The sequence below is a fragment of the Artibeus jamaicensis genome, unplaced genomic scaffold (assembly GCF_021234435.1).
Source record: "Artibeus jamaicensis isolate MK-2021 breed Jamaican fruit bat unplaced genomic scaffold, CSHL_Jam_final scaffold_625, whole genome shotgun sequence".
NCBI classification, from domain to species: Eukaryota; Metazoa; Chordata; class Mammalia; order Chiroptera; family Phyllostomidae; genus Artibeus; species Artibeus jamaicensis.
Genome location: NW_026522051.1, coordinates 2,257,503 through 2,281,597, shown reverse-complemented (window position 1 = coordinate 2,281,597; position 24,095 = coordinate 2,257,503). Strand labels below are relative to the sequence as shown.

Sequence of the window (24,095 nt, the reverse complement as noted above, 5' to 3'; positions counted from 1 at the left end):
AACTAACCAAAATAAGAAAAAAAGCAGCAAAGCAATAAAATGGTAAAAATATGTACAAAAACACCAACGACAACATAAATAAAGGTTCCGTACTGATCTTACCCATGAGAGTCTACAGCTGAAGGCACTACCTTTTCCCCATAAGCCATGTTTACCCCCCACACCAGGACTTTCCCGTTTCAAACAGACTTGGTGGTCAGTTCGATGCCTGTCACTATGACTGCTGAGAGGGCAGAAAAGCCTGTGATTTTTGCCTCCAGAAAATAACCTCTGCCTAAGGCTTGGCTCCCGCGGAAGCGGAGAGAAGAGCAAGTCACAGAGTCTGGTCCGCAAAATGCTAAAAATGTCCTAACACTGAACTGGGTGTTATAGCTAAATATCTAAAGATAGAAACAAAAAAAATTAGAATTTGGTACCAAGACATAATGTTTTCGGAATTAAAAAAACATATGATTGTTTTCTTACTTTTCTTTCCGACTGCCCAGCTGACGGGCTGTGTACTGATCCCCGTAATCAATTAGCACCAGCTGTCGGGAAAAGACGTTCACTTTGTTGCCGATGAATAAATCTTCCAGGTGCAGACCCTCGTACTTGGTCCGCTTTAAAAAGGTGCGGTGATTCTTCATGTCGTGCTGGAAGCCAAACAACACTGCAGTGAAACACACGGTTATGGGCAGGGGACGACAATCTCACCATAAGCTACAAAAAGTTCTTAATTCTGCCTTAGTGAAGATAGGCCGCATTCTGTTTTGTTTTTGCTGTAAATGCAAATCATAACTTCTTTTATAACTTCTCTATTTCCTGGGCTACTCCGGTAATAACATAAAAAAGTCTTACAAATTTGATACTTTTTAAAATTCCTGAATGCAAAGATTTGCTTACTGCCAAATCATTTCAGCAAATTAGCACCTCTGAAATCCCAGAGGTGTGCCCGATTTCTGCCTTCCTGCCTACCCAAAATCCCACTACCAAACAGATGCACCCATAAAACAGGCCGCCAATAAAGGGACACTCAGCTCGATCATCTTCAACGTGGTTCTGTGAAGAGCCAACAGCTTTTAATAACGGTGATGTGTTTAGGATCAGGATAATCTTTTCCTATTATCACGTATTGACTATTGCTTAATCCAAAACTTGCATAGCCCCACTTCAGGCAAAGAATTCCCGTTAACAAATATCCGTGTAAAAGTATTTCTAAGTACGTACCTAAAATGCAGCCCGGTTGTTCCCCTTGCCCCAGGGTCGCCCCCTTGCCAACTGTCCCCCAAAGACAGACTCCACCATTTACCATCTCCACAGACCCGTCCCCTGGGTAATACAGAAGCTCATAACGTCGGAAAAGGGAAGCGTTTGGATCAAACCACTCTGCAATGAAGACGAATCTTTCACTGTGATTCTGCAAGAAAAAGAAGGCTTTTTAACACTACCATGAAACATGAGCGGTCTTGTGGACATCGTACAAATTGAAAGCAGGATTTACCAAATAGGTACAACAAGCGTTCTGTTATAGATTGAATTATTCTCCTTTTCTAAAGATACCAGTTGTCGACACACTCTGAGAAGTGTGTCCGTCTCATTTCTTATTAAATATCTTCAGTATCGCAAACACGACTAAGAACTTCTCAATACTTCCAGTCCTCCTGAGTAACGTCACTATTTTGGGGATTCCCTGGACTCTCCGAGGTGCCCCACTGGGCCCTCCAGGGGTCCCCTGACTGGGAATGGAACCTGTGACCCTTTGCTTCACAGGCTGGTGTTCAGTCCACTGAGCTACACCAGCCAGGATCAGTTTATTTTTTTAAAGATTTTATTTATTTATTTTAGAGAGATGGGGAAGGGAGGGAGCAGGAGAGGGAGTGAAACATCAATGTGTGGTTGCCTCTCGCACACCCCATACTGGGGAACTGGTCTGCAACCCAGGTGTGTGCCCTGACTGGGAATCAAACCAGAGATCCTTTGGTTCTCAGGCCTGCGCTCAATCCACTGAGCTACAACAGCCAGGGCCACAGGGCCAGCTTTCTAACACACTGTCTTATTTTTTCCATGATCATCCATAAAAGACATGTCTAAACAATGCTTATTAGTCAAGACAAAACAGAAGTAAAATATGAAACATACCGTGACATTTGTAATAGCTTTTTCCCATACTTTTTTCTTATAAATACAGTTTTAAAGCTTAGGTTTCACTGTGTTTTCTAGTATTGTACTCCCCTTTTAATATAAAATTTGAATATTGGTAGACTATTAAATTTTTTAGTCTGTATCAAAACATCCATCCACTCAAAGCCTTGCTCCAACTGTTGCCTTCACTACGATAAACATGTACCGTTCCAAAGTGGAAGCAACAAGGCATGTGCAACGGAAGGTCAGAAGGTCGGAAGGTCGAAGGGCAGGGTTGTTGGGCAGATGAAACACTCAGGAACCCGGGCACCTCTACCGGTCCTGGCAGCCTAACCACAGAACCGCCCCTTACCCACTGACGCTGAGGCAGGTGGTTGAATTTTGCACAAATACACTATCCAGAAAACAGTGTCAATACAAAGAAAATAAACTACTGCTTCTGGCTGATGAAGCAGCTTATAGCAAACCAGTGGTATCTTCTGAGAACAACTAGAATAACGGGATACAGCACACACACACACACACACACACACACACCCCAAAACCACAGGAAACCGAGCTTTCTGGATCAGAGGAGCACGGCGGAGCCTGGAGACAGTGAGCACAGTCTCTGGTCTGCAGGGGCCTTGAGCACAGAGGCAGACCCCAGTCCTAGGAAGTCGGGGGAAGAGGCCACTAACGGGGGAAGCACGGGACTCACTCTGGAGCTGTGGGGGGCCCCGGAGGCCGTTTCCCAGGTCTCTGGCAGCGGTATCCAAGCTGGGCTGTAAGGGGTCCTGGGAGAAGGGCCCCTCGGAGCCAGCACAGGACCCCTAGAGAAGGCAAAGCAGCTGGATCCTCTGTTTATGGAGCAAAAGCTACATTTTATTAAAGAAAAGAAAACCTATCTCAGAGATTTGCCGAAATGAAAGCCCACCCACTCAGGAAAACGGTGGGCCTTCCCAGCAGCTACACTCTGCCTCTTCCAGGCGAGGCAGCTCGCTGCTCCTCTGCAAGGATGGGTCTGTGGATGGGGCCGAGTGTAGCCGCTGTCTGAGCAAGACCCGCTGGCTCTTTCTGGGCGGCGAGCACAGACGAGTGCAGGCCAACTCCCAGATGACTGTGAGTCAGTGACCAGGTCCCCTGGCTTTTCCAGGAACAAAACAGAAAAGGACCGTATTTCAGTTCTGATTGCTGCGGAATAAACCTTTGAACACCAGGGCCAACCTGGTGTAACGCATACCTTGTCGTCCGCGGGACTTCTGCTAAACCTTTGAGTGCCTTCTCTCAGTTCCTCCAAAACCTTCACATATGTTCTTGTCAAGACACCACTCAAATTCCACCTGCTTGGTTAAACTCTGCGAGCCTCCTGGATAACAGACATCTCTCGGCACCTGAAGACGTCTCGCGCTTCACCGGAGCCCCCCGAAGGTACATTTATAGTTGTTTAGATGCAGGTTGTGCCACCTCAATGTAACCTGGGGACAAGTCGCGGCTGCCACTCATTTTCGTGTTCCCCGCAGTGCCTACAGAGTCTGGCGCTAGTCAACACTGCAATCTTAGACTCGTATAAAGAACCAATTCTTTCAGTTTGCAGGCCTGTGCTCAACCCACTGAGCCACACCAGCCAGAATGAGAGCACTGACTCTTATTGAAAACTGTGTATGCAACACTAACACAGCATACACGAGTCGGGTTTTTACACTCCCGTTTTTACCTGCTGTTGCAAGATTATGAGACATTTCATTGTTTATGCATTTCTATATTTTACTACTTTACATCCGATTTATAAAAACTTTACTTTGTACATCTACTAATTAAGGTGATTAGCCACTGCTTGTCATTAACGTATTTACAAGTTTTTTTTAAAAGTACACCGGTCAAATCTTGTGTGTACACACACACACATTTGCATTCAAACAAGCACAAGTTGAATCAGTCAATGAACAAACAGAATAATCCTTTCTAAGCTCCTACCTGGCCCATCCCCTCCAGGTGGTACCCACCCTCGACCCCCACAAACACCCCTGGTGGTGGTGGGGGACAAGACAGGCACCACAGGGCACTACTCCGTACCCTGTTTCTAGTAACGTACCAGGAGGTCTCTAAATGACGCTGCCCTGTGGGCCCCTTTCACCTGGGGTGACCCGCAGCAGGCTCTGTGCAGACTGAACTGATGGGGGCAGAAGGAGCGCCCTTCCGGGCCCGGCCCCGGGTGCTGGGCGGGAGGAAGGGACACACACAGAGGCCAAGATAACAATCCTGCCCCTCAGGACCTTGGCAACTGCCCTAAAATGACAAATAAAGACTGGCAGGCATGAACCGACAGCAAAACTGCCCTCCAGAGAACGCCCGGAAATACTTCAGACGGTCTGTGAGATATGAAACCCGCAGGCATCGGAGGAAGAGGGATTCCCACGACATCACGACAAAGGCCACGTGGGGGCAGAGCTGGGAGCGGGTACAGGTGTCCTGTGGGCCGGAGAGGGCAGCGTTTGCACGAGGACATCGCCAGGTTGGTAAGAGAGATGATCACATTTAAAAACAAAGTGACAAGAGTGAGTCATTGAGCCAGTGAGCACTCTGAGTGGAGAAATACAATCAGAATGTTACTAATGTTTAAGTAACACTCCTCCTAATAGCAACCCGAGTGTCCACCAGCGGAGGAATGAATAAACACAAGGGGGTATGTACACACCATGGTGGATCATTCAGCCCTAAAAAGGAAGGAGATTCTGGCATCTGCTGCCACGGGGGGTGAACTTGGGGCCATTATGCTATGTAACACAAGCCAGGCACAAAACGATACATACTGCACAATTCCGTTTACAGGAGGCCCCTGGAGAAGTCAGAATCACAGACACGGGAAGTATATTGGTGGTTGCCGGGGGCTTGGGGAGAAGGAGATGGAAGTTCTGTTTACTGGTGAGAGAGACTCGGGGGGGTGGAGGGTGGTGACGGGGGCGCAAGCCCGGGAGTGCGCTCACTACCCCGGGGCTGCACACCCGCGGTGGTAGAGACGGCACGTTCATGCTGTTCGTTGTACCACGATGATCAGACACTCCACTCCTGCCCTGACTGGTTCACACCCCAGATGTTGACCAACCGTGTATCTGGGGCCCAGCTCTGCGGTACATTCCGTGAACTCCGAGAAACAATCCCCGACTTGAAGGAGGTGGGTCATGTAAAACCCGCACGAGCAAACAAATCGTGGTGGGTCGACATGGCGAGACTGCCACAGTGACGAGTGAAGAGCCAGCGCCTTCTGTCGGGCACCTGCTGTGTGCTAAGCGTGTGGCTCTGACCCCTCACGCGAGTTTCCTGACGGCACTGTGAGGGAGACGGTAGTATGACCTCCCCGCTAAAGATGATGAAGCCATGGCTCGGGTAGGCTAAAAAACAAGTGTCCAAGACGAGACAGCTCGTGAAGAGGCGGACCCGGCGCGTGATGCCAGGCCCCAGGCTCCAAACCACTCTCCGAAGACTGGTGAGACGGGGCTCGGGGTGGGGGGCCCGAGTTCGCTGGGTCTCCTGAACCCCAAACAAAGCCCCTTCCACCTGATTTCCTGTTAGAGCCGAGCTTCACAGGCAACACAGCTGTGAGTGTGGCGAAGATCAGGCCACACTTGTCAGGTTGGAACTCTGCCCACACGTTGAAAAATGTCCATCGCGCTCTAGGATGCTGCATTTCAGGAAAAATTCCTTCACAGCAGGCGACACAACATTTCCTTCATGCAGAAGCGCTCCCTTGCCGAAGTCACACGGAAACGGATTTATGCTGCACCACAGAGAGCAGTCCTGAGCCAACTAGAAACCCGATTTTCAGAGTCTGCATGAGGAAGAGCTGGCGGGTGGTCTCAGTCCACTCCCAGCGTTCTGCAGCACCATCACGCTACACGGATGACGAAGCCGACCGGTCCCCCGGTCTCCCAGGCTCCACCAGGCCTCCTCTGTGCACCCAGAGAGACGTTACAACAGGGACCCACAGGACCCAAGAGTGAGACCCTGCCACTGAGAGCCAGCGGCTCCCAGTGAGGGTTGGTGACACGTGGCTTCCCTAGAACAAACTCCACGTCACCTTGAACGCCCTGAGGACACGGTGGCTCACTGAAGATTTATTACTGGCACAGCAGGCAAACACACATGCAGAGCAGTTCCCGGTGCTTCGCTCTGACGCCGTGGCGATAAGTACATGGAAACCAGAACACAACCACCAAAAGCTCTGTATTTCCCGCTACCACGGACCAGACTTCACACGTTAACTCGCTTTGCATCAAACCTTTACCAAACAGTCTCCCTCCGGGGCTTCTTTCCAGGGTCAAGGACATCTCGCATATCAGACTGCGTCCAGTGCTGACTCCGGGGCACCCGGAACCGACCCCGAGCCCATTGGGATTGCTCCCAGCGGGCTATGGCTCCCTCGTGCCCCACCTGGAAAGGCGAACAGGAGGGAGAAGGGGCTTCACGTGGAGCCCGGCTCAGCGCCTCTCATCCGCCAAGTGGGACAGACACGCTGCATTCAGAGGAAAAGGTGGGGCAATCACTGAACGTAGCTCTTTACGCCTCTGTGCTTACATTAATTCTTTAAGAACTAAGTACAACTGTTGCAATCACTTTTCTCTTTTTAAAAAAGTGCAGTATAAGGCCAGATGTCTTCTCTTTTGTGAAAATATGACATTCAATGTGGAGCCCACTCACTTCCAAGATGGGGTTTTCTTTAAAAAGCCCCTTGAGATAACAGTGCGGCAGCCAAAGGTATCGCTGTGGGGCTTCGCAGAATCCAAGTCGGTGCTGCCGGAGCTGGAACTGGAACCAGAACCCGGAGGGTGAAACTGCCAGAACAGAGCCACTTCCCGTCTGAGCGGAGGGACCGCAGAGGCAGGTCTCCCACTGCAGGAGGAGGCTCCCGAGACCTCCTCCCACTGGGGCCCTGAGATCCCTTGAGAAGTCTTCCTCCCAGACTGCTGCCGCTCTGCTTACCACTGTAAACTTAAACCTGCACATTACCACGTGAAAACCCACGGGCGCCCTGCCCGCCAGGGGACACCGGCCCCCTGGAAAGCCGGGCCGGGCGCTGCTTTAGAGACCTCACAGAAATCGCGATTATTGTGAGGTCTCCACCTCCCCACACTGCCAGCCATCCGATATTTCTGTACTTGGCATTTGACTTTCACAGAATTTCAGGGATCAAAAGAACACGACCGAGGAGGAAACAGAAGGTCCAGTGAGTTAAGTGACTGGCGACAGTTTCCTGACTTGTTGCGTAGCGGTGATCGACAGGGACCCTCGTTTCTCCCCGGCCGGACCGCTGTTCCCACAGTGAAGCCCTGGCTGCTGTCTGGCGGGGCTTCTCTGGAGGACAGAAATTATACCATCCACTTCTTCGGAAACTGCAGCCTCGCCCGCCTAGTCCCGAGGCCTTGGGGAGAAAAACCAAATAAATGCCACCACAAAAAAAACCCCTGAAAGCAACAAGTAAACACGTTCAGCACCAGGTCTTGATAAAACAGCAGAAATCCAGTCTCCAAAATTCAGAAACAAAAATCAGAAACTCAACACTCCTTTATCTGTATGATTTCTGTTTCCAGAAAGGTTCTGAAAGGAGACGCCTTTTTTACCTTTGGGGGTAGGTTTGGCTTCTGTGACTCGCGCCCTAGAAAACATCCTCGATAAAGCACCAGGTAACCCCAGTGCTGAAGTCACCCCCCAGCGGCCACTTGTCACCAGTTAGCTGAACCTCAATGCTCCAAAAAAAGAATCGGCTCTGAACTGAAAAAGAAATCCCGGGTCTGATGACACAGGTTGGGGTAACCGTGGGCTTACAGCTGTTCGGGTGGAAAGCAATACAACGAATCAACAGTAACACAAGATTAAACTCTGCAACTGTTAACCTACTTTTGCCCCGCCCTGTGGCAGCCAGAGAACACTTAGGTAATTACGCTACACACTACCCACTTAATATTCAATTAGAAAACTGGCTTTATTATTGGCTGGGAATCATTCTTGTAATGCAGAAAATGACAATGTACGTAGTACCTGTAAGTTTTATTTTTGAATCTAAAAGATGGTGTCGAGGTCCTGGTTCCATCGGAACCACTCTTGTTGAGCCTCACCCCTTACTGTGATAGCCGCTTTCCACTTGTCCCTGCCGACCCTCCCTCTGCTCTTCCACTTGCTCGGTGTCTGACCCACCAGCACTGGCTTCAGCAAGGCCCCTCCTGCCCTTGGACCTGCCCGAGGGTCTAGCCAACAGGCAGCAGTGGCTCATCCCCCAACTCCGGCCCTGCCAGACCGCACTGGTCAGCTTCCCTCTGCCATCTGGGGGAGCAAAGGCTCCCTGCCACTGCCAGCCCCCCTCAGCTCCGCCTCCGCCTCTGCAAGCAGGCTGGTCAGAAGCATCTTAAGGACCCCAGCTGCGCAGGCTGTATCTCTGTCCCTGCGAGGAGCAGAGGACTTCGAGATGCTGATGCTACGTGCTGTGTCCCATTGTCTTTCCAGATCGCTTTCATTGGGGTGCATGTGCGGCAGGGGGTTACGGGGTGGCCTTTGCTTGTTGGGGCTTTTGTTGTCGTATCTAAGGAGGTTTTTCCCAACCCCAGGTCACAAAAATTCACGTCTGTATTTTCTTCTAAGAGCTTCACAGTTCTAGCTCTCACATTTAGGTCTGTAGCCCATTCTGAGTCACTTCTGACGTCAGGGCCTAGATTTATCGCACGCAGGCGTCCATCCACCAGTCCCAGCACCACTTCCAGGAATATCTCTTTCCCCCTCGCAAGGCACTGGCATTTCTGCGGGAAATCAACTTACTGCACCAGGCCTCTCCTGGACTCTCGGTCCCGTCCCACTGGTTCACATGTCTAGCCCAGCCCCACCACTACACCGCCTTGATTACTGTGCCTTCGGTACGAGTTTCAAAATCAGGAAGTGTCAGTTCTTCAGTTTTGTTCTTTTTCAAAATTGTCTTGTGTAGGGGACCGGTTTGTCTTGGCCTGGCAAATGTGACTCAGTCCTGTATGAAAAACTTACAGAAGCGAGGTGGTGGGCGGGAGCCAGACCTTCAAACTGAGTTGTCCCGTGGGAATCAGGCCCAGAAAATGCACACAGACTGTTATGGCTCGCTCTTGCTAAAACTCCCTCACCCTGGTCTGAAACAACAAATGTGTATTGTCTATCTTCAAGGTAATTTCCAAAGCCTGTGTGAATTTTCCCAAGGACAGAGCTAATCAGCTCCGCATACTATTTTCATTTCCTTGATTGTACCTAAAATGTAGACAATAATATTCTATGTAATAGATAATAAACCCTTCTTTGATGTAGGACCCCAGGAAAACAATAAAAGCCTGTCCAGGCGAGGGTCGGGGTGGCCTGCCCTTGAGAGAGTGGCCGCGCCGTCCCCTTTCCCCAGGACCGCTGCAGCCTGTGCATTTTCCTCGTCTTCAGTCACAACAGGCGGACTCTGCTGGCCGGAGTCTGCCACAGTCTTGACTATTCCGGGTCCTTCACATTCCCATATTGGCTTTAGAGTCCGCTTCTCACTTGCTGCAAAAATGCCTCCTGGGACTTTCACAGGGGCTGCACTAAACTGGTTTGCCACTTGAGACAGAACTGCCGCCTCCACAAGACTGATTCTGCCGACCTACGAACACGAAGTGCCACTGTGTGCCGAGCTCTTAAATCCTACCCTGCAGTGCACCGTGGTTTTCCATGTGAGTCTTGCACTTCTGCTGAAAATATTCCGATGCATTTGTCCTTTTCATGTTGCTCTGAATGGAACTGATGTGTTAACTTCCTTTTCAGATTGTTCATTGTCATGTATAGAAATATAATTAATCTTTCTATATTGATCTTCTATCTCTCAATCTTGCTGAACACATTATAAGGTTGGTTTTTTTTAAGATTCCTTAGAATTTTCTACATTTAAGCCCATATTGCCTGTGAATGGAGAGTTTTACTCCTTCCTACCCCCTCTGGGGGACTCCTCTTCTTCCCCTGCCCACACGCAATGGCTGGAGCCTGCCTGTCAACGCTGTGTATAAAGCCGATGAGAGAGGGAAGGTGCCCGAGCGTCTTGGAGCATTGGCCGGCAGTGCAGACTCCGGGGGCTTTGAATGCGCCTCTGCCAGCATGGTGCGGGGGGAGGGGGGGCGTGCTGACCCCCAGACAGCGTCTGGGGGGCTCCGGATGAGGGTGGCCTGCCCCGCCTTTCAGAATACTTTTGCCATGTGATTCGTGGGATAGTTTAGTTTAGTAGTTTACTGTTTGGGGTTTTCTTTAAATAAAATAAAGGGTATTTTTGGGTGAGTAAAAGATTCTAAGAAAATATTTTCAAGTTTAATCCCACAGGAGGAGAGCTTTTTTTTTTAAATCATTTAGGCTTCTGTTTTCTAATTTGTGAAGGGGCAGTTGTGTCTTTGGCTTTATGAGCGATAATCTGTTATACTGTGCATGCTGTGCTTTCTCAGTAAAAGGTCCTTCTGTGCCCCATCGATGTGACTGAAAGTAACCAGCAACTCCTCAAATCCACAAAGGACCTCGCTCCAGAAAGAAACGTGTCCTGCGGTAGAGGGTGCCACCTAGTGTTCAATGAGAATTCCAACACATCCCAACCTCGGGTGTTGTACAAACACCCGGCGATTCAGCCCTACAATTATATATTAAATCACAATAATTTTGCAGAAGTCCTAATTGAGTATCAAAATATTAATTATGGTTTCTGAATAGAATGTGTATTACTCAAATGCTTTAGAAACTCCATTTTCAAAAAGAAAGCAAAGTCTGCACTTCTCTCTATAGCCAGAAAAAGTGCAGAAGAAATTGACTCCTAAAAAAAAAAAATAAACATCTTGCTCCAGGTGCAGCAGATTGAAAGGAGCACGGGCCAGGCTACGCAGGTTCAAATCCAGGGCCCGTCACTTACTAGCAGCACAAGTTTGGGTGTTTGTGTGTTTACTCTGGGGCTGTTTCCTTCTATGAAGAGAACTTCATGCCGAGAAGGTGCTCAATAAACGATACGCATTAGCTATCAAGACAAACAGGCCCCCACCCTTATTTATAGGGCAGTGCTTCCTTTGGTTTTTAATCCATCCCTCTGCAGTCGCCAGTCGACCATTTCATTTCTCTCTGATCCTTTGCATAAAAAGGACACTAATCTGAGTTTTCTCATCCTTCCCCCAATTAAAAAAAAAACCCACATATACGTTCAAAGCATGTTTTAGCCAATGAAGAAGTTACCCGGTTCAGTCAGCGACTCCATGGAAGGTGAGAGCTCTTCTTCTGCTTCTAATGCCTAGTAAATTGCCCAGATTTTAAACATTAAAAATAATAAGTTTTTTTAATCCTGTTAAACTATTTCAAGAACAGCCCTGAGTAGTGTGGCTCAGTGGGTTGGGCGTTGTCCCCACAAACTGAAAAGTAGCTGGTTCGATTCCCGATCAGGGCACACGCCTGGGCAGGAGGCCAGGCTCTCGGTCAGGGCCTGAGCGAGGCAACCGATGGATGTTTCTCTCTCACATCGACGTTTCCCTCCCTCTCTTTCCCGCTCTCTAAAAATAAATACAATCTTTTAAAAAAACAATTTCAGAAATACGTTCTTCACGACATAAATGGTTTAATTGGTATGTGTAAGAAACTTTTTTTATCCCTTGGATTAATCTAACTTACTCTTGCAAACTCTCCAGCTTCAGTCTGTTTTGAACCTAACCTGTCTTTAGGTCACAGATGTACTATTTGTACAAGCAAGGACTTAGCTGCAACACACAGGAACAGTCTCTTCTTGACAGCCCTCTGCATCAGTCTGGATGGTCTTTTGAGCAATCTGTCCCTGAGGGCCTCCGTGGGCCAGGCCTGGGGATGCAAAGGACCAGGAGCAACCAGCCCTGCGCTCCAGGAGCCCCCGTCCCCTGCTACCTGCTGAGGGGCTGAGGCAAAGCCAGAGGCAGGTGGGTGGTGAACTCCCAATGTGGTGTGTGAATTTGAAGGCGGACAGACTCGTCCTCCACCAGCAATGCCTTCCCCAGAGACTGAGCAAGGCCCTGGGGAAGGGGCAGCGGGGACATGGGGGCAGCGGGGACACGGGGGCAGCAGGGACACGGGGGCAGCGGGAGGGAGAGGCAGTAGCAGAGATGTCCCTAGTTCTTTCTCTCGCTTGGCCTTGGGTGTGTCTCTTTTCCCTCCTGGATTTTGGATGTCTGTCCCTCTCTGTCTTGGTCCTGGAAATGTTTCCCTCCCTCTCTCCCTCTCTCTTCACTTCAGATAGCTTTCTTTCCCAGAGAAATAAAAGGATACTTAGGAAAGCAGAGGAAGGAAGGAGAGTGAGAGAGCGTGGAAGAGGATCCTGAAACTGCAATGGGGAAAAAGCATTTGTTAAGCACCTACTTGTACAAAGTGCCAGGCTGCACAGTGCCACGGGGACTGTTTCCCAACCCGCTCTCAAACATCTTCAGGAAAATTTAAGGAATCCGTGGTAACATTAGCATGCGTAAGTTTGATTTTGCATATATACATATATACATATTTTTTACAAGTTAAAGAAAACCTGAAACTTCGTGAACGAAAGATGACACAAAAAGCTGGAGTTAACCAACGCGGTTGTTCCTGATGACCGCCACCCCCCGGTCATCAGTCTCCTCTGCCCCTGCACGGGCAGGTCCGGTTGCACCCACCCCACAGGAACAGCAGCAGCAGGAGCCACCGCAGCAGCTAATGCATCAGTGCGTCCGAGGTAAAGCATCAGGCGGAGCCCTTTCTCTCACTTAACCACCGGACCGTCCCTACGACGGACCTGGTCTTACCATCACGTTCATTCTAGGAATAAGGATGCTGAATCTCCCTAAGGGATACAAAGTGCACCACGTTTCTCCCTTCTTCCCCTTCCTCTGGTCCCCCGAATTGTGAGCTCCTCTCGAGAGAGATCCCGTCTTGCTCCTGCTGGTGTCCCAGAGATGGAGCACTCGGGTGGGCAGGATGGAGGTGGGGGTGAGTGCGAAAGGCCCTGCCCACTTCTGTGCGAGGGCTCAGCCTTTCCACATTGGTTCTGACCAGGTTCCCGCACTGTACGCCTCGACCTCTGTATGTCCTGAGAGACCAGCAAAAAGCTCGAGGCTGTTACTAGATTTTAAATGGAAATGCCGGGGGGGGGGGGGAAGGCGGAGTGATGCCACTATTACAGGATCCGTTCTTCCTTCGGATATAAAATGTAAAATTTTTTGATGATAAAAACTATTCAGATACCCAAGCTATACAAATATTCATCTTTCAGAGATCTGGGCAGGTATAGTTAGAGTCCAGAAACTTGAAGAGCAAGCTAATTTAACGAAGGTGGTCGAGCGGAGCTTGCCACTGGATGGAGGGGTTTTCCTTCTCCCCAGACCCACGTCTCCGAGCCTGTGTAGCAAGAGCCAGATGAGCCCAAACGGGCTCATTGTACTTTTACAACCAAGTCACCAAACAAAAAAATTTCCAGACTCACAGCTTAATCCACTTAAGCTGAGTAGAAATGCATTGCTCTCAGGTCTAATACTTGCTAAATACATTATTAGACATGCTTAGGTCTCAGGAATGTCCCTGCCATTGCCCCTCCTCCCCTGCCTGCTCCCACCAGGAAAATGAACTATAACAGCAATCGAGAGAGGAGGAATTTAGTAGATAAAAGCAAATTTCAAACATCCACAAAGCCGGACAATCACACCACTAACCTCGAATACTTATTTCTAAAACTTGTCTCAGATTTTAACGTCCATCCACTTCCCCCAAATGTCAGCTCTCTGGGGAACCTGGAAGCCGTGCACTTCCTGCGTGGAGCACACTGCAGTTCACCAACGTCTTTCACGGACACTGGTCATCTCAGATGACCCTCCCGACAATGCTTTCAAATATTCTGAACAGAAATTATTATTCTGGTTTTAGGAATGAGAAAACAATTGCCCCCAAAGATTACCCGTTGCCCAGTCAATATACACAGAGGCTGAGACTGGAGTGAGGATCGGGAAATACAGATTCCCAGGCCCCGACAGGCCTTCAGCGCACAGCGGGGTGCCGCCCCCCCAACAGGCAAACAGCACGGGGCTGAGCATCTGAGAGAGACAGCTCAGGATCGGTTACTTCCACCTTCTTCAGGATGCACAGGCAATCCATTCTGGAGTTTGTGTGATTTATAAAAGATGTAAAATAATCACACATAGGTCTTAACAGAGCTTCTCATCTACAGAACACACAGTAATCTACCATCGTTCTCTCTCAATGCCCTGGGCAAGGAAGGTAACATTTCTATAAAGAGCTCAAACCATCGTTGGAGGTCTGGCAGGCGGTAGGGCGCCCGGGGGATGTGCGGGCAACGTGTCAAAAAGCCTTCAAAACGCACACGGCCGGCCACCCAATCACTCTATTTCTAACTTATCCTGGGAATTAATTATGGATCTGTGTAAAAGTGTATCCGCAAAAATGTTACCTACAGTGTTAAGGACAAAATTAATAGATGGAATGGTTAAATGAGAGCAAATGAAAGAATAAAATATAGTTCTTAAAACTTACCTGGAACAATGTGTAAGATACATTAAGTGGAAAAAACAGATATGTAAGTAATGTATACAATAGAAAGACACATGCATGCATGTGTGTATATATAAATACCTGTAGGTATGTGTGGCTGGGATATTATACAAAAATATTACTAGTGATTATATATACTCAGCGATATTTCAAATGACTTTAATTATATTTTTACTTCTATATTCTCAAGTCTCCAAAAATGACTATATTTCTGTAACAGAATAAGTTAAATATTTTATGTAGATGTGAATACATGCATGCCATATGTGTTTTATATATAATATACATATATTTTATAGTATAATTCATGTATATGCTACATAAAATGTATATAGCACATATATATTATATCTATTTAGCTTGTATAAGAACTATAAAAAACAGAGGATGGAATTCAAATTTACGTGTATCAAAAAAATCTACAGCCTTTATGCATGCGTGTGGAAACACATTTTAAAAAATAAAGCAAGCACAGCACATACGGTGAATCAGGAGAGAAAACACCAGCAACGTAATTGGACAAAGTGCCTGCTGTCAAAATAAGCTTGGACTGAGCCATGCATTTCAACAGCTACACTTTTTCACATCTAAGGAACAGGAAGTCTTTAAATGTCAGCAGCTTTAGAAAGTGAAGCAGTTTGGACAGTTTCTGCAGGGAAATGAACATGAGGTCCGCAGGAAGCACTGGAGAGACTTCTGGACAACAAGATACTCCAGTCTCCGGCTACCGCACCGTCTGCAAAGGTCGTAGGTGAAATCACGCTGAACACACACAACCCACGTAGAAACTATGATGCGCCACCACCTGGGGTGCAGCCCTGCTTGCCAGACCTTAGAGAAGATGTTACGGAAACCAAAGGCCCGGGGAGGGGCAGCTGAACTGTGAAAAGGCAATTGAAGGAAGAAACTGGGAATCGCTGATCTTCAAAGATAAGGGAACAGGAAAATATCTTCCAAAGCTTGTAAGATCATCGATGTAACAGGTAGAATGAAAATAAGCACTGAAAGACCATCTACTGTGGCTGGAGTTTAAATAAGGCGGATGCAAGGAAAATAAAATGGCTTGATGGAATAGGAAAACTATGTGAGATGCACTCTCCCAGTGCATTTGGAATGAAATCCAAAAGCCTTTCCAAGTTCCACAAGCCTCTCAGACCTGCTCTCCTCCTGTCCCCCCCCCTCACCACCTTCCCCGGGCCTGCCACTCGGGCTGCCCCCACCCCACCTCCCCATCCCCTGCCAAGCCTGGGCCCTCGCTGCAGCCCCTGCTGTGAGCCTCCCCTCCTGGACCTCTACCCCACCGGCTGCTGTCTGAGAGCTCAGCTCTCATGTCACCTCTTCAATAAATAATGTCACCTCCTCACCAGGACCTTCCCTGACTGTCCCACATAAGACCACCTGCTCTTGGAGGCCGCTATGATCACAGGGCTTAGTTTGACCTTCCTCACAGTGCTTGGCAACATACAAGGTGGCCAAGTTCACTTATCTGTTTACATGTATCGCACGCCTTCCCAAGTAAGAGAGAAAAAAGAATTAAAAAGTTACAGCATCCAGCAGGCTTTCCCTGGGCACGCCAGGCAAGGTCAGATCACTCAATTCTGTTAGACATTTCTACCTCACCTTGTAATTTCTCTTTTGTAACCCAAATTACACTTGTAACTTTTTCCTAGTATCTGTTTCTCTCAAGAAGTTCTATGGGGTAGGAGCTACCCTGTGCTAATTTATCAATCACTTTGTAACCAATCAGTGCAAGGCAGATGGAGGACGCTAAATAACCGTTTGAATGAATGAGTAACTGGTGAATGAGGAAGGGAGGGTGGTGAAACCAAACCTCAGTCTTACCTCACTGCCCAAAAATAACTCCACGTGGATTCAAGACTGAAATCACATCTTCCTAAAACCCTAGAAAACGCCTAGAAACCGTAGCAGAAAAGCTCCTTAGCATCGACTGGTCTGGGCGATGATTCGTTACATAAATGGTAAACCACAAGTATCCCGCATTCATGTAAAAGCCCCGTCTGTCTAGGTCGGTGCGTCTAGACCTACCCCAGCCTCTGCACATGCCGCGTACCATCGCCAGCACAGCTGCGCCAGGGCTCCCTTAGCCATCTCCCTACTGATAGGCATTTGGGTTGTCCGTCACTTGTCCCATTATAATCATTGCATTTCTGCCACTGGCTTGAGCTTCTCCAACCAGGTCCATCCTGGTCCTGAGTTCCCACCCCTTGTGGGCAGGATTTACCATTTACACCGTTTTAAGGGTACAAAGGTAGCAGAAGTGTCCTTAGGAGCATTTCATCACAAATTTATAGTGTTTTTTCCCCCAAATTTGGGATCCCACTAAGATGATTTCTTGTGTTTGTTTTCGGAGTGTCTTTGGAGATATGATTGACATATAACATATTGGTTTCAGATCTACAGCATTGTGATTTGATATTTGTATATATTACAAAGTAATCCCCACAGTTAGTCTAGTCAACATCCACCACCACACATAGTTAAAAAAGAGTTTTTCTTGTACAAAGAACTATTCAGGTCTTTTAAATATGCAACAGTGTTATTAACTACAGTCACCGTCCATCACATCCCCTGGACTTATTTATTTCGTAACTGCAAGTTTGTACCTTTTAACTCCCTTCACCCTTTTCAGGCAGCCCCTCTGCCCAAGACCGCAGGTCCTCAATGCTCGTTCTCGCACACACACACACACACACACACACACACACACACACGGTAGTTTGGGGACATGATGGAGGGCCGAGCCAATCCTGCAGTGGCGATCATTTTTTGATACAGACGTGTGTCAAATCACGTACATCTTAAAGCTGTACAACATTATATGCAAATTGTATCTCAAAGGCTGGGTAACAAAAAAAAGTAAGACAGGGTGGGGGATAAAAAGGAAGAGCTCCATATGAAGAAACTTGGGGGGACTTCCGGCCAAGATGGAGGTGTAGGTAGAACCACTGTCCCTCCTCGCACAACCAGGTTTAAAGACAACAAAGTTTTAGTAACAAAAATGCAACCAAAACACAGAAAATTGAACTGTATGAAAGTCTGACAACAATAAACCATTCAGCCAGGCTGGTAAGAGGGCAGAGTCAGCAGTGGAGCAGGGTGGGGCAGGAAAAAGCACAGGACCGACCCAGGTGCACAGACAGCGGTTAGCAGATCCCCAGTGTGGGGTGGCAACAGGTGGACCTAGTGAGGGTGCAAGGCGGCCGGCTGACCACGGTCACACATTCACACTCAGATAAACCAGGCGAAGGAGCGACCGCATAGGCTAGGGCCCCAGCTACGGGAATTAAAGTCTAAAAGCACCAACTGGAAAAACTTTCGGGGTCAAGGTACTGGGAGAAGCTCCCAGGCTCACAGAGAGTTCATTGGAGAGACCCACAGGGTCCTGGAGTGTACACAGGCCCACACACCCAGAAGCTGGCACCAGGGGGGCCCAGTTTACTTGCAGGAAGCAGCAGAGGGAACTGAAATCCAAGAGAGAGCAGAACAGATGCCGTTGCCCCTCTCTGACCCCACCCCCACATACAGCATCACAACCCAGTGACTGGGTCGCCCCACCCTGGTGAACACCTAAGGCTCTGCTCCTCATATGTAACAGGCGCGAACAGACCAAAACATTATGGCTCAAGAAGAACAGCTCAAAGCCCCAGGGCCAATACTTCTAAGTGACCAAGAGATAGCCAACCTATCAGATGCATAGTTCAAAACACTAGTGATCAGGATGCTCACAAAACTGGTTGATTTTTGTCACAAATTAGAGGAAAAAATGAAGGCTAAACTAATTGAAATAAAGGGAAATGCACAGGAAACCAATAGTGATAGAAAGGAAACTGGGACTCAAATCAAGGGAATGGACAAGAAGGGAAAAAAATATGACCAAACAGAAAAGAATGAAGAAACAAGAATTCAAAAAAATGAGGAGAGGCTTAGGAACCTTCAGGACATCTTTAAACGCTCCAACATCCAAATTATAGGAGTACCAGAAGGGGAAGAGGGACAGCCACAAGTGGAAAAGTTCTTTGAACAAATAATAAAGGAGAATTTCCCCAATCTGGCAAAGGAAATAGACTTCCAGGAAATCCAGGAAGCTCAGAGAGTCCCAAAGAAGTTGGACCCAAGAAGGAACACACCAAGGCACATCATCATTATATTAGCCAAGATTAAAATGAAGGAGAGAATCCTAGAAGCAGCAAGAGCTAAGGGGACAGTCACCTACAAAGGAGTTCCCATCAGACTGTCAGCAGATTTCTCAAAAGAGACCTTACAGGCAAGATGGGGCTGGAAAGAAGTATTCCAGCTCATGAAATCCAAAGACCTACATCCAAGATTGCTTTATCCAGCAAAGCTTTCCTTTAGAATGGAAGAGCAGATAAAGTGCATCTCAGATAAGGTCAAATTCAAGGAGTTCATCATCAGCAAGTCCTTATTATATGAAATGTTAAAGGGACTTATCTAAGAAAAAGATAAAAAAGATGAACAGTGAAAGGACAACAAACTCACAGTTATTAAGAACCACACCTGAAACAAAAGCAAACTAAGAGGACAGCTAGATCAGGAGCGGACCACAGAAATGAAGATCACATGGAGGGTTAGCAACAGGGGAGTGGGAGAAGGAGGGAGAAGGTACAGAGAATAAGTAGCATAGATGGTAGGTACAAAATAGACAGGGGGGAGGGCAAGAATAGTAGGGGAAATATAGAATCTAAAGAACTTGTGACACGTGGACATAAACTAAAGGGGGGAATGGTGGGAGAGGGGGTGTGCAGGGTGGAGGGGAATGAAGGGGGAGGGAAGTAGGACAACTGTAATGGCATAATCAATAAAATATATTAAAAAGAAAAGAAAAAAGATAATTTTGGACTTGAAAAAAGTGATTTAAAAAATAAAGCAGGGTAATTTAGTAGGAAAAATAAAAAAGAAAATTGGGGCATTATATGAACCAGTTGCTGTTTAGGTTTGCAGATACAACCGGTCCCTGCTAAAGAAGAATATCACAGAACATATGTAAAAATATTGTTTAAGTTTCTGCTTTCTCATTTCAGTTACAGCAAATGATATCCTGCCCGGGGCTTTGGACCTGCAAATCATCAGGTCAAGTAACAAAGGGACTTCTGGATGGGTAAGAAGTATTTGCCCCCCCCCCCCAAAAAAAAAAAACAGTAAACCTGTTTAGAAGAAATATAATAAAGCTGGAACCTAAAAACATTTCACAGAACAAAATCCTGGTGTCTATTTAGCAATCATGAAACTCTTTTTGCAGGCTCTTTTTAGATGACTTGGAGACATCTGTTTAGTCTAATTCTTGTGGAACAGTTGATAATCGTCACAGACCTCAGACTAGCAATTCGTCTTGGCCAACAGTTTTTGGGTCAATCCTCTATTTAGAGAATGGGTAACATTCATTTCACTTTATCAGTCACAAGAGACTTAGAATTATCTTCTCTATTCTCTTTACACATAGAGGTAAATAAAGTGACAACTCTAGCATATTCTTTCTCCTAAACGCCACGTATGGGGGACAAACCAAATTTAAGGTAAAGGTGGTTCTAAAATTTGCAGGTGGAAGCTAACTCTGGTGCTGAAGGCTCCAACTGTAACGAGCCAGATGCAGGTGGAAGCCGACAGCTAATTTACCTGTTATGATCAAAAAGCCATGGGCGGCAGGACAAAAAGAACCCCGCTCTCAGCTGCCTGGAGAGGGACTGCCGGCCTTTGGTCCAGCACCAGCGCCCGTGGCCAGACTGAACACAGGGAAGGACGCCATTTCTCTCTTTTTTCCTAAAGGCCCATTCTTTCTCATAAAGGATCGACCACACCTGACATGGAAGAGAGATATGGATGCAGAAAGAGGCCTGAAAATTCTCCTGTAGTCAACTCCTGGTTTTCATTGATCTCAGTGCACACCAAGTTGCCCCAAGGTCAAAGGAGGAATAAGAAATATGCCTGCCTTGAGAATGCAGCTACTTTGCCTTTTAAAGTACACGTTAGTCAAAGCACACTAGACCTTGAACTTCATGTATCATGACTCACAGCATGAAATCTGTTTTACGTCAGAACCAGGCAGGCACGACGTACATTCAGGCTAAAATAAAAGTTTCGTCAAAGTGTCCCCCTCTTTTTGAATGCTGGCTGCACACCACAAACTGACGTCACAAAGGAGTGATGGCTTCCGATCTGCAGTCTGAGCAAGACCTCTGCAGGGCACCACGTGGTCTGGCCTGGGCCGCCTCTCTGGTCCCACCTCAGGCTCTCCTCTGCCCAGCTTCCCACTGCTGCTGGCACCCAATGTCCATTCATTTCTACACTATTCGTATGCCAGTTCCTGAAGCGGGCTGCCTTGGGCCTTTGCTCGTGCTGTTAGTGCTGCCCGGAGCCTCCCCCAGGCCCTTGCACTCCACCACGGAGACCTTCGCTGACCACCCAATCTTAAGGAGCTACACATACAACTCTGGCCAAGGTAGAGGGTAGAGTTCATTGCTCTTTGGGATGTTGGGAGGTCTGAATGACAAAAAGTAAGGCAGGCACACACACACGCACACACATACAAACAGTACTCTGCACATGTCACTTTCCACCTCCCCATGCCATTGCACAGGTCACTGACTTGTAGCAATCACAATCAGATTCCACTCGCTTTGGGGTGGCTTTTCTGACTCTGAAAAGTGAGTCGGGTCATGCTCCACCATCCCCCAAGCACTCTGCACCCTCTCAGAGCACTGACATCCTTTCTTACTACTTTGATTCATTCAGCAAGTATCTGAGTGCCTGCAATGGTCCAAGCAATGGCAGTGAACAAAATGAGGATCCATCCCTCTAGCAGTTCTCAGTTCAGTGAGGGTGGCAAATCCACACACAAATAAGTTCAAGTGCACATGGTAAATACAACAACAGGGATGTGTAGAATGTAAGGTGGTAACAAAAAAGAATGAAGTATCAATTTTCTTCAAGCAGATAAGAAAGGCATCACAAGAGAAGAGACACCTCAACAGGGTCTGGGAACATCAAGAGTCTGGCAGGCAAAAAAGAGGGGAGCATGTTCTGGGTGCAGGAATCATACGTGCAAAGGAGAGGGAACAAGCTTATCACCAGCCTGAAGTGACTTGGTACGTTCAATGAAAGACAAGTACTAGCTCGAAAGCGAGGTGCTAAGAGGAACATGTAGGGAAGGGAGGAGCATTGAGAGGAGGCTGAAGGGTAAGTGCTAGGTCCTGGAGGCCCCGAATGCTGGTCCGGAGACCCTGCATTTTGTACAAAAGGAAATGGGGAGCCTAGAGTTTCACAGAGGTGAGTAAGAGCAACAGGTTTCAGTTCCAGAAAATTCCTTCTCATAGTAGAGAAAATAGTGGTTTGGGGAATTGTTGGACCAGACTGTTAAAGACACTATTGCAATAGTCCAGGCAAGAAAGGAGACCTTAAAGGAAACAGGATTTACGAACCAATTGGATATTGGAGGCTGGAGAGACATGAATGCAGGATAACCCGGTCGCTGGTTTAGCTTATAATATAGTGGTGTCATTCATTAACGTGGGGCAATAAGAGAGAACAGGTAGAAATACAGCGAGTTCCATTTGGGTCCTATTGAGTTTGAGGGGCCTCTGTGGTAACCAGGTAGAGACAGATGCCCAGGAAAGTAGGTGCCAGGTCTCAGAGGAAAACTGAAATTGAGGGCCAAAAGCTTAGGCACTAGGAGAAGTCTGTGTACTTGAAATCACCCAAGGAAAATGTATAGACTAGAAGGTGAAATTAATTAAGGAACCAGATAGCATGTACAAAGCAGGCAAACCCAGGGGAGGCGCAAGGGATGCCCTTGAGTTTCAATTGTCACAGAGAGCCTGAATAAATTCTGAGAATTACTGAATCTGGCACTTAAAAGGCCATTAGAAACTTCAGCAAGCGGACCTTCCCTGAAGCCATTAGAGAAGAGGTCAGACAACAGAATATTGAGGATGAAAGTGAAGAGGCAGAAGTTGAAGCGAGTGAAAACACTATGCTTTCTAGCGATTTACTGGTAGGTAGGTGGAAGAACTGCGGAGAAACACAAGATGGAGCATGTGTTTTTGTTTATTTCATTTCCTTAAGATGTGTATGATTTTAACAGCGAGAAGAGGAAAGCGGAGAGAGAAAAAGGCCAAAATCACACACGAAAAGAGAAAAGCAAAAAGTACTGTCATGAATGGCAAGGAGTGAGACCTGAGGAAATAATGGGTGTGTCACCCTTCGGCACCTCTTTCTCCAAACTAGAAACACAACACTGAACGGAGGATAAAACTGTAGATCAATGTGTAGGCTGGGGGCAGGAGGTTGAAGAAACTGACTCTTAGACTCTGTCATCTGCTTAGAATAGAGGGAGGAGGAGGGGCAGGGTTTGCAAAGTGAAGGCTTGAATAGGACTCTGGGGGAAAGGCAGGCTGGATAACAAAAAACAAGAAAGAGGGGGTGCTGAGTGGGGCTTTGTTGCTAAATTCATAGCTATACCCACCCGCCAACAGTTAACTATCTATTCTACGGCCCGTTATTCACAAATGTTTAAAATTTTGCTAATTATGTGAATTATGTAGAACCCTGTTCTCAAACAGGTGAGTGAATTGAAATCACCTGCAAGCCTTTAAAAATGCAAATCCCCAGCCCTATTCCAATTAACTCAGAATTTCTGGGGCCATAGCTCAAGCAAATGAATTTTCCAGAAGCTCTCCAAGTTACCTAGATGGGGCATTCCTGTTTAAAAAAAAAAAAAAAAAAGTACGGACCCAGAAGGAATCACCTGGCTTCTACTAGGTGGCCCTCAGACGGGGTGTGGAACAGAGCTCCGCCACCCAGGGTAGCAAAGACTAAAATCCAGGGAGACCCACAGCCGGGCTGAAACAGTCATGTACCCGCCACTACACACTCTTAAATGAAGCACGCTAAGGTGAAGCTGAGCTTGAAAACGCAACCATTTAAAAAGTTTGTTCGGAATGATGTTTCACCTCCGGCTATTACACTCAGTGTTTTACCCCAAAACTTTCCGTTACATTACTCTAAGGGCTCAGCAGCACTAAAGAGACAATAGGGCGAAGGTGCAAGGCCCGGGCACGTCCCGAGTGCCCATTAGACCCAGGACTGGGGACGCTGCGACACCAGGACCCTGGAGCCGTCTGGCACTCACCATAGTCTCAGGAGCTAAGCAGAGGGAAAGAGGTCTCGCGCAGACGGAGAGGACGCCAGCACCAACACTGAAGCCCGGTTACTCCAGCAACAGAGCCCCGCCTACTACTGCACGTTGCACGGAAGTCACTGCCCCGATCCCTTGTCTCTATTGGCTGGAAGTAATCAAAGCTCCGCCCATCACGTCGACAGACACGCCCCTTAACGCCAGCGCACTGGGCGAACGGAACCTAGCTTAGCTCTTTCCAGCGTCATCACTTCCGTTTGGTTGACAGGTGACCCGGAAG

The 24,095-nt window shown here is 47.6% G+C and overlaps 1 protein-coding gene across 5 annotated transcripts in view; it reads right to left on the bottom strand.

Annotated features, from left to right (window-relative positions):
- Positions 1 to 23,915, bottom strand: part of NME7 (NME/NM23 family member 7) — a 94,173-nt gene extending 70,258 nt beyond the window's left edge. For all 5 annotated transcript variants that reach the window (XM_037167509.2, XM_037167511.2, XM_053659303.1 and 2 more), the window contains exons 1-3: positions 23,810 to 23,915; positions 1,289 to 1,396; positions 466 to 632 (exon numbers count right to left, since the gene is read on the bottom strand). In XM_037167509.2, the coding sequence (XP_037023404.1) occupies positions 466 to 632; positions 1,289 to 1,396; positions 23,810 to 23,812 (278 nt within the window). In that variant the 5' untranslated portion in view covers positions 23,813 to 23,915. The remainder of the gene's footprint in view (positions 1 to 465; positions 633 to 1,288; positions 1,397 to 23,809) is intronic.
- Between the last annotated feature and the right edge of the window lie 180 nt (positions 23,916 to 24,095).